General features: G+C 39.4%; 1 protein-coding gene across 4 annotated transcripts in view; it reads left to right on the top strand.

The window, feature by feature from the left end:
- Rundc3b (RUN domain containing 3B) overlaps positions 1-15,866 on the top strand; it is a 164,974-nt gene that overhangs the window by 68,031 nt on the left and 81,077 nt on the right. For all 4 annotated transcript variants that reach the window (XM_059257287.1, XM_059257288.1, XM_059257285.1 and 1 more), the window contains exons 5-6: positions 1,473-1,562; positions 5,958-6,038. In XM_059257287.1, the coding sequence (XP_059113270.1) occupies positions 1,473-1,562; positions 5,958-6,038 (171 nt within the window). The remainder of the gene's footprint in view (positions 1-1,472; positions 1,563-5,957; positions 6,039-15,866) is intronic.

Here is a 15,866-nt window from a genome sequence, read left to right on the forward strand (position 1 = left end):
TCATCAGTTTCAAACCCTGCGACCTACAACAGAGACCGTCCTGTGAGATATACTGGTACAGTGGTAGCATAATGGTATAGGAGTAACCAGCCACTTTTGGAGTAGATTTATTTTATGGTTCTTAAATCGTAAAAAGCATTTGGGTTTTTTTTTTTTTTGGACCCAATCATTTGCAAGTCATGTACACTGTTCTTTTGGTATCTTCACTGTTAGAGAATTTTTCTTTGTGGCTAGTACATACCAACATGATAGACACAATTTATTGCATAGCTACAGTTTACTAGAATAGTCAGTCTTTTATGAATTGCCTTTTAGATTTTAGGATTTTTTTCTTTTAATTGAAAAAGAAGAAACATTAGAAGTATAGTTCTACAAGTCTTTAACATACTCTGATAAGAAACAAGACTGGAGTGGAAACAAAATTAGATACGTGATTTATCTAAATGTCTCTTTTGTGGAACACTTCCATGGAATTTATAGAAATATCACCGATTTCACTAATCTTTGTTAGAAGTTTTGCTTTTGCTCCTTTCATGTAAGTCAGTAAGAGCAATTCTCAGAAGGTGCGAAGACCCAGATGACATTTGTCCCAGGGGTGTGTGTGTAGGTGGACAGAGAGAGAGTGGTGGGCTCTCATTTTCCTCTTCATAGTTTATTAATCAAAGCTTCCTTGTGATCTATAACATGGTTAAAGTTTCTTCAAATGTTTTTGTTTTAAAAGAAGTTGTGTGATTTAGTAGAAATAATTTAGAGTACTGAGTTGCCTGCTTGAGCAGCTCATAAATATGAAAGTCAGCAAATTGTTTTGACTTTTAATAGCTGGTAAATTTCTTAATATTTCCAAAAGAAGCTTTAAATGAGGATTAACAAGAGAGAATGGTTTATAGACATCAGCAGAGGCAGATTCACGCTCACATTTTTGTTAGAGAATGGGTAATGTCTTCTTCATACACAGGCATCTTGGTGACCATCTGCTCTGGTATCACAGTAGTATTAGCAAGATTACCAAACACTATTCTTTCTAAGTTGTAAACTTGATCAATAACTCTTAGAATTACAGGAAGACAAAAATTCTTCTTCCTGTACATGAAGAACTAATGTCTACTCAATTTTGAAAACAGATCCTGAGAACTGAGCCTGAATTTACCATCTCTCATTTGACATTTATATTATTCCATATTAAGAAAATTTCTGGGCACCCAAGGCCCATTGAGATTATTGCTTTAGAGATTCTTGTTCAGAGAGAGTGAAGACATATTTAGGGATAATGATTTTATTTAGGGTAATAAGTTTGGATGTTCTTGATTATTTTTATTTTTATTTGGTGGTCTAAATATCTTTGAAACTGCAGTGGTCAATTTTTCAAATATGAATTCAACAAAACTGAATTCTTGCTGTCGTATTTTTTACTGTGATTTCTATTGATCAAACCTTAGTTTGTTTTTAATCCTTATGTATTCTCTGCATTTCAGGAGGTTTTATGAAGATGGAGCCATTGTCTTGGGTGAAGAAGCAAATATGCTTGCTGGCATGCTGCTTGGACTCAATGCTATCGACTTCAGGTACTCAGGATTCAGCCAAGTGAATTCAGTTTTTAAATGATTAGACCTCATAGTTCCTACTAATGACTTCTCTTTCAGTTTGTAAGTAAAGCACAGTTGGACTTTGATATTTGATTTATGTTGTTTTCAGATCAGCTAGTTTTCAAGTGGTCTAGAAGAAAGAAAATGAGGTGGTTTCTAACTTCACAGGCCTACTCTCTTAAGTTGAGTGGAAAGAGAGTAGACTCTGTCCTGCAGCAGGCCTCCACTGACAAGGAAGGGAATTTCTGGGTCTTACTCTTGGTATTTTCAGCTACTGCTAAAAAATGTCAAGAAATAGATTCAAAGCGAATTTAAAGTAAGCAAGATTCTCCTTTTCCCATGTCTAGATAGAGAAAATTCTGGGAGGATGTCTTGAATACCTTATACCTCTTGTGTTATTAATATTAATTTAGAATATAAAGTATTCATTTTTCCTTTTCTTCTCAATAAGATGAATCAGTTCCAGACTGATAACAAATGCTAAAAATGGCTGTGATTAGATTAATTTTAAGATTCTGAAAGCATCGTTTTACATTTAATTTATCTCAAATTATATGTTATATTAAAAGTAAAAAGTTGTCTGTAAGAAAACTCAAAGATAAGAATAAAGGAAGAATTTTTTATAAGTAGAATCATTTTAAAATTTTATTTTTTTCTAGTAACTTACTTTCTCTTCAAAATATTTGCTACTTCATAGGTCTGGATTTCCTCTATATGCAATGTAGTAAGCTAGTATTAGCTTAAGTTTTAGGATGAACATACAAAGTCTGAAGGTTGTCTCTTAAAGTTTTTTATTGCATTTATTTATTTGGTATGCGTGTGCATGTGTGTGGGTACATGTAAATGTGGAGATCAGAGGACAGCTTGCAGGATACCGGTCTCTCCTGTCATGGGAGCCCTGAGGATTGAATTCAGGTCATCAGGATTGATGGTGGCACATTTACTCACTGAATTGTCTTGCCAGCCTGAAGATTGTCTTTTGATCCTCGAGTGTTGTTAACTCTTCATATAGGGTGTCCTGTCATCATAGTCCTGTAAGTCCATGTTTTATGTGTTTGGAATTTTATTTCATATCCAGGCCACAACATTCTACCCGTGCTGTTATGCACTCATGGCCATGTCATGGTGCAAAATACACGTAGTCTAACTTTTAAAGTTCCCAGAGTCTTTAAGAGTCCCAACACTGTCCAGAAGTCTCAAGATTGAAGTATCTTTTGAGTCTTAAGACAATCTTTTGACTGTAAACCACTGTTAAATAAAAAAATAAATTACATACTTCCAAGATATAATGATACACTTCTATTCTAAAAGGGAAGAATGTGAGCATACTGAGATTAGACCAAAGAAAGATTTTAGCAGAGTAAACACCAAAACCATGTAGTTCTGTGTCTGTGGCTTTAGTTTCAAAGGGAATAGGTAGATCCATCCCTCCATACACCATGCAGCCTATAATATATGCCACTCTCTTTGGCTGTTCTCACTCCTGGTATGTATCCCTCCTCAGAATGTATTTCATGGCCCTGGCATCTCCAGCATCTTGGAATCTACACTGTAAGCTTGCCTTCACCTTCACAGCCTCACGCAGTGGCCTCTGAGGGCCTCCTTGCGGTACTCCAGCCCGTCACTGTCACCGTTGCCTGCCATCAGCAGTTTTCTGAATTCTTGGAGGAAGAGTCCCTGATCCCTCAGACTTACACCTTTTATGCCACCAAATTAGACTCACTGCCAAGTTCTGCTTCCAGCTTGCGGTGGAACCTGGCCTCCTGGGATCACAGTTGTAGCAGTTTCTGTATGCTGAAACTGGTAAAAATGTTCCCTATACAATCTCTTTCTAAGAACAAGGAACCTGCCAGGCTCTCTCCTTTCAGAACTTGGAGCCTTTGGTATGTGGGATCTTGCCCTCAGGGTGTCCTTCCTGTTCCTCCAGCGCAGAGTAGAAGGTTTCTGCTTCACAGCAAGAGTCTCTTTAGCAATTAAAGTCTTTTCTTAGCACCAGCCTTGACTGTAACCTTAGCTTTCTAATGCTCCTTTCCTCTCCAGACTGTACATTTCCTCCTTTCTAACTCATGTGTTCTTTTTCCTTGTAGAACTGAAGAAGCTCAAGCAGTAATAATCATGCCACTCCACTAAATGCTAGTCTGTCTTGAAAGTTCTACTGCCAAGGAAATTAGTACATTACTTTTAAATTTGATCTCATATAAGTTCTCAGAATTGTTCCTCACTGAAACCTCATGAGCTGGGCTTCTACTTTCCAGGTTTCTCTGGATTGCTCTTACCAGGTTATATTGCTACTGCCTTCTAAGGCTCCATCAAAATGGCCTATTAAGCTCTGCTTACAACATTCAATGGATTTTCCAGCCCAAATATCCAAAATCGTCCACATTCCTTCTATACAATAAAGGCCTAAAACTACATGGTCTGGTTTATCACAATAACAACCCATTTCTGATACCATTTATCTGTTAGTTTCTTCTCTGTTGCTCTGATACAATCCCCTGACTTGAACAGTTTAAGGGAAAAGGAGTCTGTAGTTTCAGAGGAATAAAATCCATCATGACAGAGAAGATATGACAGCCAGTAGGGACGACATAGTGACTGAAGCAGGAACCTAGAGATCGCATTGTGTCCCTGCTCAGAAGGCGGAGTGAGAACAAGTGGGGCCAAGCAACAAAGCCTCAACCCCAGCTCCCGCCCCATAACGTAATTCCTCATCAAGACTCCACCTCCCAAAGATCCCATAACCATCTCAGACACGTGTTCAAAACAGCCTTTGGGGATAGTTACATCCAAGCCACAGCGTGTGTGTGTGTGTGTGTGTGTGTGTGTGTGTGTGTGTGTGTGTGTGTGTGCGTGCGCGCGCGCACGCGTCGTGTGCATGCACAGAGGTTGGGGAACAACTTTATGGAGTTGCTTCTTTCCTTCCACCTTTATGTGGGTTCCAAGGATTGAACCACAGTCACTATGCTTTTGCAGCAAGTGTCTAACTGCTGAGGCATCTCACTGGTTATTATTCACTGACACTGGGTGACTGGGTGAAAGCAGATATCTAAACCATGTTAGTAATGTTTGTGAAAATGAGGAACACCCTTGTGAAGTGATGCCACTTTAATTTTGTCCTTATTCGAGCCTGGAAAAGTAAATGCAAACTCTTTGTATAAGTATGTTAGAAGGAATATTTTAGCAGTCAAACTTTGAAACAAAATCAGAAGGTGAGAGTTCATAGGTGTTTTTTTCCTCTGAAATACCAATCTGCTTTTTTTAAAATAAGTGTTCCTACATTTGTATTTTTGGAGGATGTGATTTTTTTGTTGTTGTTTTAATTGTTTTGAGCAAAGTTTTGTTTAAAAATTGGATAACTAGTATGTATTACTGTACCCAACTCTAGATGTGTTTTCAACAATAGTAATTATCAATCTGACACCTTTTTATCTTTTCGTATGTGTTGTACAAAAGTAGAGATTATTGGATTGGGGTCAAGATTGGCATTGTGAGCATCACAGCGTATCCTTGGGCATATTGCTTAATCATTTCCATGGCCTTATGGTCTCAGAAGAGGATAATTAGAGGATTTTCAGCACCTCTTGGAGGTCTAAGATCTAAGCTTTTTCACTTATTCAGATAGTTTAGAAGATTATTGTTTGCTAATCAGTCAGACCTTTCTAGGGGATATAGAGTGTCACTTGAGAATTTGTATTTAAACATGGAAAAGAAATCTTTTGAACATTCTCTGGTGATATTTTGAATGTCCAATAAAAATCAACATATTGCCAAATAGAAAAATGAAGTTTAGATTGTGTGATGGTTTGAAGAATAAGGATCTCCATGGCTCATGTATTTGAATGCTTAGTCACCAGGGAGTGGATTAGAAGGATTAGGAGGTGTGGCCTTGTTGGAGTAGATGTTGCCTTGTTGGAGGGAGTGTGTCACTGGGATTGGGCTCTGAGGTTTCAAAAGTGCATGCCAGCCCCAGTCTCTCTCTTGTGTGGATCAGGATGTAGCTCTCAGCTACGTCAGCAGCATACCTGCCCGCTGCCATGCTCCTACCATGAAGATAGTGGACTAAGCCTCTGAAACTGTAATCAAACCCCCCAGTTAAATGCTTTCTTTTGTAAGAGTTTCTATGGTCATGGCGTTTCTTCATAGCAATAGAACGGAGATTCAGACATTGATTTCTCAGTAAATTTTATTGTTTCTTTATGAAACATTATGTAATAATATATTAACCTGTCATATAATGCTTGTCATTGGTATTGAGAATTAATTATTTAAGGTACTTATTTGTAGCAAGTAACAAATTATGAATAAAAACATTCCTGTGCAGTTGGACTTTAATATTTATGTACTAATATGAATATTCATTGTCTGCTTTCTTAGCTTCTGCCTAAAGGGAGAAGGATTGGATGGCACCTTTCCTGCTGTAATAGACTATACACCATATTTGAAGTTTGAGCAAAGGTACTTGCCATTTTGAAATATGTTGTTGGAATCTTAATTGTAACTTAATGCTTTCAGCAATTTTTACCTGATTTAAACTTTGTAACATTCGTTTCCTATCAGAAATTGTTAGAACCAAGGAGATGGTCAGTGGATAAAGTGCTTACTTTGCAAGCATGAAGTCCCAAGTTGGCATCACAGAACTCATGTAAAAGATAGCCATGTGGACTGGGCATGTCATGCTAGCTCTGGAAGGCAGCAAGAGGGGTGGTCTCCAGAACTCATGGCCAGCAGTCCAGCTGAACTAGTGAGCTGCAGAATCAGTAGAGACCTAGGCTTAAGAAATAAAGTTGACAGTCATACAGAAAGACACCCAAAGCTGACCTCTGGCCACTGAAACACACACACACACACACACACACACACACACACACACACACAGGGGTGGGAAGACATTGAGAGATTAATTACTAGTGAGTGCTGTCTCCAATTGCACTTTTATTATTTATGAAAATACAATCTTATATTTATCTCAGTATGTAGTTTATATAAATGTATCTATTTATATTGCTATAGTAATTTTAAAAGAATAAACTATACATGCTCTGAAATAACCCATTGAAACTTCAGAACTATAATGCATTAGATTATGTTCCATTTTGTAGAAATAAATTTTACTGTCTTTCTGTTGTAAAATTTCAGTTATTTTAGGTAAATTTAGTGACAAGTTTATTGACCCTTATGTAGATGTAACCAACCTTCTTATTAAATAAGAAACACAGAACCAATGCAAAGAAGAAAGCCAAGAGGTCAGAGCTAAGAGCTAAAACCTTACCCTTCCTCCTGCAGTGGTCCTACCTCTCCGAACTAACTACCCCTGTGTTAAAGTCTTTATATAGTGTTTCTGTTCTGCCTTCTCATTGGTTGTAAACCCAACCACATGACCGCCTCGTCACGGCCTGTCTGTATAGGCCTCCAGGTTTTCCTTGCTTGGTATTGAGATTAAAGGCATATGTGTCCAATAATGGCTGTATCCCTGTACACACAGAGACTTACCCAGCTCTGCCTACCAAGTGCTGGGATTACAAGTGTACGCCACCACTGCCCTGCTTTCCTATGGCTTGCTAATAGCTCTGACCCCCGGGCAACTTTATTTATTAACATACAAATAACATTTTAATACAAATAAAATATCACCATATTTCCCCTTTTCTATTTTAATAAAAAGGAAAAAAGAAAAAGCTTATAACTAACATAAGAAAAACTATATACAAAAGTACAATAACTATATACAATATATACAAGTAATAAATACCTAAACAATGTCTAGTTCATTTGTATTTGACAAATTCAGAGAAAATAATTCCATTATCTATTCTATTGTATCTAATTCACTTTCTATCCTAATTAATCGTCAACTATAACTAACTAATCTTCAACTCCCTCAGAGACCCAAGAAGGAAATAGTATTAGCTAACAAAAAAATAAATAAATAAAAACAGGAAGTATATACAAGCAACTTCCAAAAAATTGTGAGTTGACAGAAACAGCCAGCTGCCTGGACAATCATCTGAGGTTTCTCCGCAGTGTTGGGGCATCATCTTCAGCCTATAGGCTTAGCGTATCTGACAGACTCATTTGTGAAGGAGAATGTACACAAGGTCAACAGTTCAACCTCACATTGGGTGAGAGCAGTCTATATACCAGAAATACCTGAATTCCACTAGTGTCATGTCATGATTCAGGATTTTAAATTCTGGAAATTGTTGATGTTTTTTGAATTCAGCTGTCCTTTCTTCTTGGTTATGTGTGTATGTGGCTTCATTTCAGCATCCCGTTCTTCTCCACATCCCTCTATTAAATGCCATTCTTCTGTTGAGAGGTGTGAGCTTAATTACTCTTCAAGAATAACTGTTTCAGCTACCTCCCCATTGCACATCAGAAGCCATCGGCCCACTGCCTGTTCAGCTGCCTTCGAAGAAAAGGGCACTGTACCTTTCTCGGATTGCGAAGGCCACTTCAGGGATGGTGCTATATTGTCCTGGCCTCAGAAGATGCCTTTTGATAAAGCCATAACCACACTTGTTTTGACAAGAATCAGTAGTCCTTTGTTTCGTGTCCTGTCTGTCCATTTTGTCAGCAGTTGATTCGAGGATACTTTGTTGTCCAGTGGCTAACTTTTGCTACAATGAAAGTTAACTCCAATTGCAGTTTTTTCAATGCCCATATTTTCTCTGAAGTAAATTGGTACTGTCAGGAGCTGACATGTCTCATAGTCATAACAAAAAAGAAAAATTTTCTAAGTTATTAAAACATTTTAAATGCCATATTCTGTAGATCTCTGAAGGGTTTGAAGATAACCTGTCTATCTAAAATATATCTACTCAATCTTGAAAACATACCTAATATGACTACAAGTTCTATTATAATGTCTAACTACTAACTTTCATTTCTTTATATCCTAATAGTTGGTAATAACAACATTCAAGGATTAGAAAATTGAATTACATTGTTAAATGAACGGTACAATTAGAAATATACATATAGCATTTTCTAACAATATCAATTTCAATACCCTTACTGTTGTATTTTAAAAAACAGCAGGAAGGAGTCACATCATACAACAGGGCCCACATAGGTGGTTTATTGAGGGGAAGGGGAGAGAGAAGAGGCAGAGAAGGAGGCAGGGACCGGTCCCTGGGAACTAGGAAGGGAAAGAGAAAGGAGAGAGAGAGAGAGAGAGAGAGAGAGAGAGAGAGAGAGAGAGAGAGAGAGAGAGAGGGGAGAGAGAGACTGGAGATGTACAAGGCTCACCTTTTATGAGGAAACTTAGCGAATGCCCAGGGTGTGTTCTAGTGGCTGCAGCTGAGAAATATCCTGTCAGGTCCCAAGGACAGGCAGTACAGATATCCGAATGCTAACATTCCTCCCTTTTGTTTATTATAAAAAGGTGAAGAGTTAGAAAGGGGTAGCAGGCGAGGCGGGGATGAGGGTGCCATGTTCTTGAGACTGCTTCCTGCTGACCTGGGGGCCATTGATCATCTTTGGGGGTCCTGAGAAAACTAGGGTGCTGGCCACATCCTGGGGTAGCTGGTTGTTTCACTTTGCTGTCCAGGCTCTTTGGAACTGTCCAGCACTGCTTGGACATGGCAAGATGCTGTTCATCTCTTCAGATGGCTCCAAGTCACAGCACCAATGTTATTTATTTAGCGACGTTGTTTACCAGGCACAAGAAAACATGAGGTACAATGGAATCCACTATAAGAGTTTTTATTAGGGAAGGAAAAGGGTGGAGGTGGGTAGGCCTACCAAAAAGAAAGGTGGGGGGGGGCTTGGAGATATGTACACACTACCTCTGGTGTGAGGGGGAGAGAGTGGGAGTGAGTAGAGCCTGCTTTTATATGTCACTTCGTGTATGTGTGCATACATATATGGGCTTATGTAGCTACGCCAAGCATGTGCATAGATTATATGGTCATGCTGCACACAGATTACATAAGACATAAGACCCTAGAGTGACCAAGCATTTTGCCTGACTGCTGACAGCACATGCACAGTCATGTGACTCCAGAAGTAGCTAGGAATAATAACACACTGTATGTTTCTTTAAAAATGTCTAGCACCTAATCTCACTGCTAGTCTGCATAACATTATTGTGTAAGAATTCTGGATTTCCTATAACTGCATTGAAAATTAATTAGGTGAAATTCCTATAACTGCATTGAAAATTAATTAGGTGAAATCTGTAGATGTTTTTGTGTTTTCCTGAAAAATGATTTTGTGAATAGCATGAAATTATGTTATACTTAAATACTGTAGTCATGCCAAAGTTATGAAGTACTTTGTAAATTATGTATGCATGTAATATAGATACATAATCATTCAAGGTATATTTGTTGCATACTTAATCTTCCCAGAAAATGTCTTTACTTTTCTTTGTCTCTCTCTCTCTCTCTCTTTTCTTTTAAGACTGACTACAGGGTCTCTCTGTAGCCCTGGCTGTTCTGAAACTTACTATTGTAGACCAGAGTGTCCTCTATTTCAAAGAGATCCTCCTGCCTCCGATTCCTAAGTACTGGGATTAAAGGCGTGTGCCACTATGCCCAACTTAAAAAGACATTTTCTTAAATGCCAGGTGTGTGTGTGTGTGTGTGTGTGTGTGTGTGTGTGTGTGCAAAACATTAGAGGTTTCTGAGTGAAAGTTCATTCCCTGGCTCCAAGAAAACCACCATCTAGTAAGGGATTTCAAGTAAAAATATTTGTGCTTTTTTTCTGGGGACATGTGATAACAACCAGAGCAGTTATTCCCTATAAGAGTAGCTTGGTGAACCTCTGAGTTCCTCAGGGTTAGTTACATGAGCAAGTATGAGGGGTTAGTTACAGGAAGGGGAAGAATAAAAGGCAGCTGGGTCACAGGAAAGGCCACATTGCTATGGTAACGACTCAGAAAAGATGCACCCCTTGAGCTCCAGGAAAAGAATCTCCTTCCCACACTGGTGTTCACTGTCTTTATAGCCCAGGAGACGGACTTTATGAATTGAGGAACTTGTGAGCTTCTGGAGTCTGGTAACATTCACGAGCTTGCTGAGACCTGCTTGCCCCACCTGCCTCCTCCTGGGAGATGTTTCTATTCAAAGGAAATTGCTACACAACAAGTAGCTAGCTGTGATCACCTTCACCCTGAATGGGCAGAATCCAAAGCTGGACTTGAAGAATAAGATGCCTTCTGAATTAGAAGTTAGGTTGTCAAGATATGCGTGGGAAAGGCTATTTTTACTGCTTTAGGAAATAGCTTAACACAAACAAAGAGAAACGTAAATACTGATTTTATTCTCTCATATAGAAAAGTCTATAGTAATTATTACACTGAGTTTGAAAGATAAAGAAGGGGATCTTCTCAACCAGTCCATTCAGAATGATTTTCATATTATAAATATGATATTCTAAATTATTGAGTTATTGCATGTCTGAAATTTTTATGTGGTGTCTTCTTTTTATATACTAATCCTAACATGTATATGTAGCCCATTCATATACTTATATGAATTCTATACCATAAAGAATTCTTATCATCTTGTATAAGGGATAATAAATTGAGGAGAAAAATCTAGTTAGGAGCCAGTTAGCAATTCTTACCATAGAGGTTTTCCTTTAAAAATATTTTAACAATGCTAATTGTTATCAAGAATCCACAGATTGACATTGGAATTGCCTCATTGACATGGTAGACACTTTAATCTATAAAGTTCTTAATTTATTTTAAAAATCCCATATAATTATATATAGTGTGTTGATAACTGTCTTCTGCACCTGCTTCCTTCCCTTTTTCTCATGCTTCCCCTTCTCCTTAGTCCTCTGTGTTTCCCTAGACTGTTTCACTTCTTTTCTGTCTTAGAGATATATGTATGTGTGTTTTATAAATTTTCCTGCAAATATGATTTGGTTCTTCTTTATGGCTGAAAAACATTCAGTTTAGTATATGTACCATGTGTTCATTATCTATTCCGCTGTTAGAGAACATGTAGGTTGGTTCCAGAACTTAGCTATTAAGAAAAGTACTTAACAAACATTGATGTGCAAATACATCTCTGTGATACACTGACTTGGAGTCCACATAAAAGCCCAGGAGTAGTAAATCTGGTTCACATAGTAAATCCAGCATTAGTTTCTTCAAAACCTTTGTACTGACTTTTATCCATCCGAACTATTTTACATTTCTACCCAAAGCATATAAGGATTCCCCTTTTATTCACATCCTTGCCAGCAAATGTTGTTACCTGTTTTCTTTTTTCTTCATTGTATGCTGTACTGGCTGGTTTTATATCAACTTGATACAAGTTAGAGTCATCGGAAAGGAAAGAGCTTCATTTGAGAGAATGCCTCTTAGTGATTGATAGGGGAGGGGGGCCCAGTCCATTGTGGGTGGTGCCATCCCTGGGCTGGTGGTCCTGGCTTCTATCATGCTGAGCAAGCCATGACCTCTGCATCAGCTCCTGCCTCCAGGTTCCTGCCCTGTTTGAGTTCTTGTCTTAACTTCATTCAAGGATAAACACTGCTGCAGAAGTATAAGCTGAATAAACCCTTTTTTCCCCAACTTGCTTTTTGGTCATAGGTTTCATCACAGCAATAGAAACTGAGACTAAGACATATGGTCTCTTTATTTTCATTTTTTGTATTTTTATTTTTAATATACAATTTTTATTATTTCAGAAATCTATACATGAATACAATGTATTTTGATCATATTCACTCCCACCCTCCCCCTTAGCATCTATATTCACCTCCTGCCTCTCCTTTTAGACTTCAAGTCCTCTTTAGTACTCTAATAATCTGCTGAGTCCAATTTGTGCTGTCCATATACTCACAGCTGTGGAGCCATCCCATGGAGTATGAGCCTCTTACCAGAAATGACACCCTAAAAAATTGGCCCACCTTTGCCCAAGAACTGTCAAATATGCATGAAGGCTCACAAGCCCCTCCCCTCTCTATGCTGGGATGTTTACTGGCTTGAGACTGTACAGGCAACTTCAGTTGCTGGGAGTTAATGAGTGCAGTTGTCCTCTTGTGTCCAGAAGACATTGCTGTGCTTGGGTCCTCCCTGATCTCTTTCCTCTTGCAAACTTTCTACCCTCTTCCTTGAGTCCCTGATCCTTGAGTAGAAAGATGTGATACAGATGCATCCCATTTATGGCTGAGCACTCCACAGACACTTATTCTCTACACTTTGAACAATTGCGTTTTTGCCCCCAGGAAACTTCTCTGTTTAAATCTGAGAGCTGTACTAACCCGTGGTTATAGAGATACAAACTTAGAAAGGAAGTTTGATACTATGTCCATTTAGTGCATTAACAGTAGTAGGTTTATCCCTGGGGCATGTGAGATCCCCAATCATGGATTATTGGCCAGATTTACAGTACTAGGCATGCATTTCCTCCTGTGGCATGGGCTTTAATCCAATCAGAAAGCAATTTTTTTTTATTCTTCTCTCATACATTACCAACGGCAGTTTCCCCTCCTTCCACTTCTCCCAGCTCCCCCAACTGCCCTCCCCCCCAGATCCATTCCTGCATTTCCCTTCTAAAAAAGAGCAGCCCTGCAAAGGATATCAACCAAACATGGCTTAACAAGATACAATAAGACTAAGCACAAACCCTCTTATCAAGGTTGGATGAGGAAAAGGGTTCCAAGAGCAGGCAGAAGTGTCCCTCACTACCACTGTTAGGAGTCTCACAAGAACAGCAAGCTACCCAACCATAACGTATATGCAGGGTCTGTGATTGCTGCTTCAGACTCTGTGAGCCCCTATGAGCCCTGCTTAGTTGATTCTGTGGGCCATGTTTTATTTTTTCATTTTTCTTTATTAAGAAATTTTCTACTCACTCCACATACTATTCACAGATTCCACCTCCTCCCTCCTCCCACCCCCCAGCCCTCTTTCCCAAGCCACCCCACATTCCCACTTCCCCCAAATCAAGGTCTTTCATGGGGCATCAGCAGAGCCTGGCAAACTGAGCCTAGGCAGGTCCAAGCCCCTTCCCACTGCACCAAGGCTGAGCAAGGTGTCACACTACAGGTACCCAATTCCCAAAAGCCTGCCCATGCACCAGGGACAAATTCCGATCCCCCTGTCTGAGTGTCCCCCAAACAGTTCAAGCCAAACAACCATCTCCCATATCCAGAGGGCCTAGTCCAGTACCATGGGCGCTCCACAGCCACTAGTCTACAGTTGATGGGCTTCCACTAGTGTGGCCGGTCATCTCTGCATGTCTTCCCATCATGATCTCAACGTCCCTCACCTGCAGTATCTCTCCTCTTCTTTCATCAGTTGGATTCCCAGAGCTCAGCCTGGTGCCTGGCTGTGGATCTCTGCATCTGCCTCCATCAGTCACTGGACAAAGGCTCTATAGTGACAGTTAGGTTATTCACTAGACCGGTCACCAGAGCAGACCAGTCCAGGCACCCTCTGGACCACTGCCAGCAGTCCAAGGTAGGGCCATCCTTGTGGATTCCTGAGAGCCTCCCCAGCACCCTGCCTCTTCCTATTCCCATGATGTCCTCATCTATCATGGTATCTTCCTCCCTGCCCTCCCACTCTGTCCCTGTTCCAGCTCGACCCTCCCATTTCCCTATGTTCTCATCCCACACTCCTTGCCTTCTGCCACCCACCCCACACCCAGTTCACTCATGTAGATCTCATCCACTTCTCCTTCCATGGGTTATCCATGTGTCCCTCCTAGGGTCTTTCCCTGTTAGCTAGCCTCTCTGGAGCTGTGGGTTGCAGTCTGGCCATCCCTTCCCTCACATCTAGTATCCACTTATGAGTGAGTACATACTATGTTTGTCTTTCTAAGTCTGGGTTACCTCACTCAGGATGATACTTTCTAGTTCCATGCATTTGCCTGAAAATTTCATGATATCATTGTTTTTTACTGCTGAGTAGTACTCCACTGTGTATATGTGCCACATTTTCTTTATCCATTCTTCAGTTGAGGGCATCTAGGTTGTTTCCAGGTTCTGGATATTGCAAATAATGCTGATATGAACATAGTTGAGCATGTGTCCTTGTGGTAAGATTGAGCATTCCTTGGGTATATGCCCAAGAGTGGTATAGCTGGGTCTTTGAGGAAGACTTATTCCCAATTTTTTGAGAAACAGCCATAATGATTTCCAGAGTGGCTGTACAAGTTCGCATTCCCACCAACAGTGGAGGAGTGTTCCCCTTGCTCCACATCCTCTCCAACGTAAGCTGTCTTCAGTGTTTTTGTTCATAGCCATTCTGACAGGTGTAAGATGGTATCTCAGAGTTGTTTTGATTTGCATTTCCCTGATGACTAAGGATGTTGAGCAATTCCTTAAATGTCTTTCAGCCATTTGAGATTCTTCTGTTGAGAATTCTCTGTTAAGCTCTGTAGCCCATTTTTTAATTGGATTGTTCAGTATTTTTATGTCTAGCTTTTTGAGTTCTTTATATATTTTGGAGATCAGCCTTCTGTCAGATGTGGGGTTGGTGAAGATCTTCTCCCATTCTGTAGGCTGTTGTCTTGTCTTGTTGACTCTGTCCTTTGATCTACAAAAGCTTCTCAGTTTCAGAAGGTCCCATTTATTAATTGTTGCTCTCAGTGTCTGTGCTACTGGTGTAATATTTAGGAAGTGGTCTCCTGTACCAGTGTGTTCCAGACTGCTTCCTACTTTCTCTTCTATCAAGTTCAGTGTAACTGGATTTATGTTGAGGTCTTTGATCCACTTGGATTTGAGTTTTGTGCATTGTGACAGATATGTATCTATTTGCATTCTTCTGCATGTTGACATCCAGTTATGCCAGCACCATTTGTTGAAGATGCTTTCTTTTTTCCATGGTACAATTTTGGCTTCTTTGTCGAAAATCATATTTTTATAGGTGTATGGATTAATGTCAGGGTCTTCAATTCAATTCCATTGACCCACGTGTTGGTTTTTATGCCAGTAGCAAGCTGTTTTTATTACTATAGCTCTACAGTAGAGCTTGAGGTAAGGGATCATGATGCCTCCAGAGGTTGCTTTATTAAACAGGATTCTTTTAGCTATCCTAGGTTTTTTTGTTTTTCCGTATAAAGTTAAGTATTGTTCTTTCCAAGTCTGTGAAGAATTGTGTTGGGATTTTGATGGGGATTACATTGAATCAGTAGATCGCTTTTGGTAAGATTGCCTTTTTTACTATGTTAATTCTGCCTATCCATGAACATGGGATATCTTTCCATTTTCTGATATCTCCTTTGATTTCTTTCTTCAGAGACTTAAAGTTTTTATTATACAGGTCTTTCACTTGCTTAGTTAGAGTTACCCCAAGGTATTTTATATTATTTGTAGCTA

Source organism: Peromyscus eremicus, chromosome 3 (assembly GCF_949786415.1).
Source record: "Peromyscus eremicus chromosome 3, PerEre_H2_v1, whole genome shotgun sequence".
NCBI classification, from domain to species: Eukaryota; Metazoa; Chordata; class Mammalia; order Rodentia; family Cricetidae; genus Peromyscus; species Peromyscus eremicus.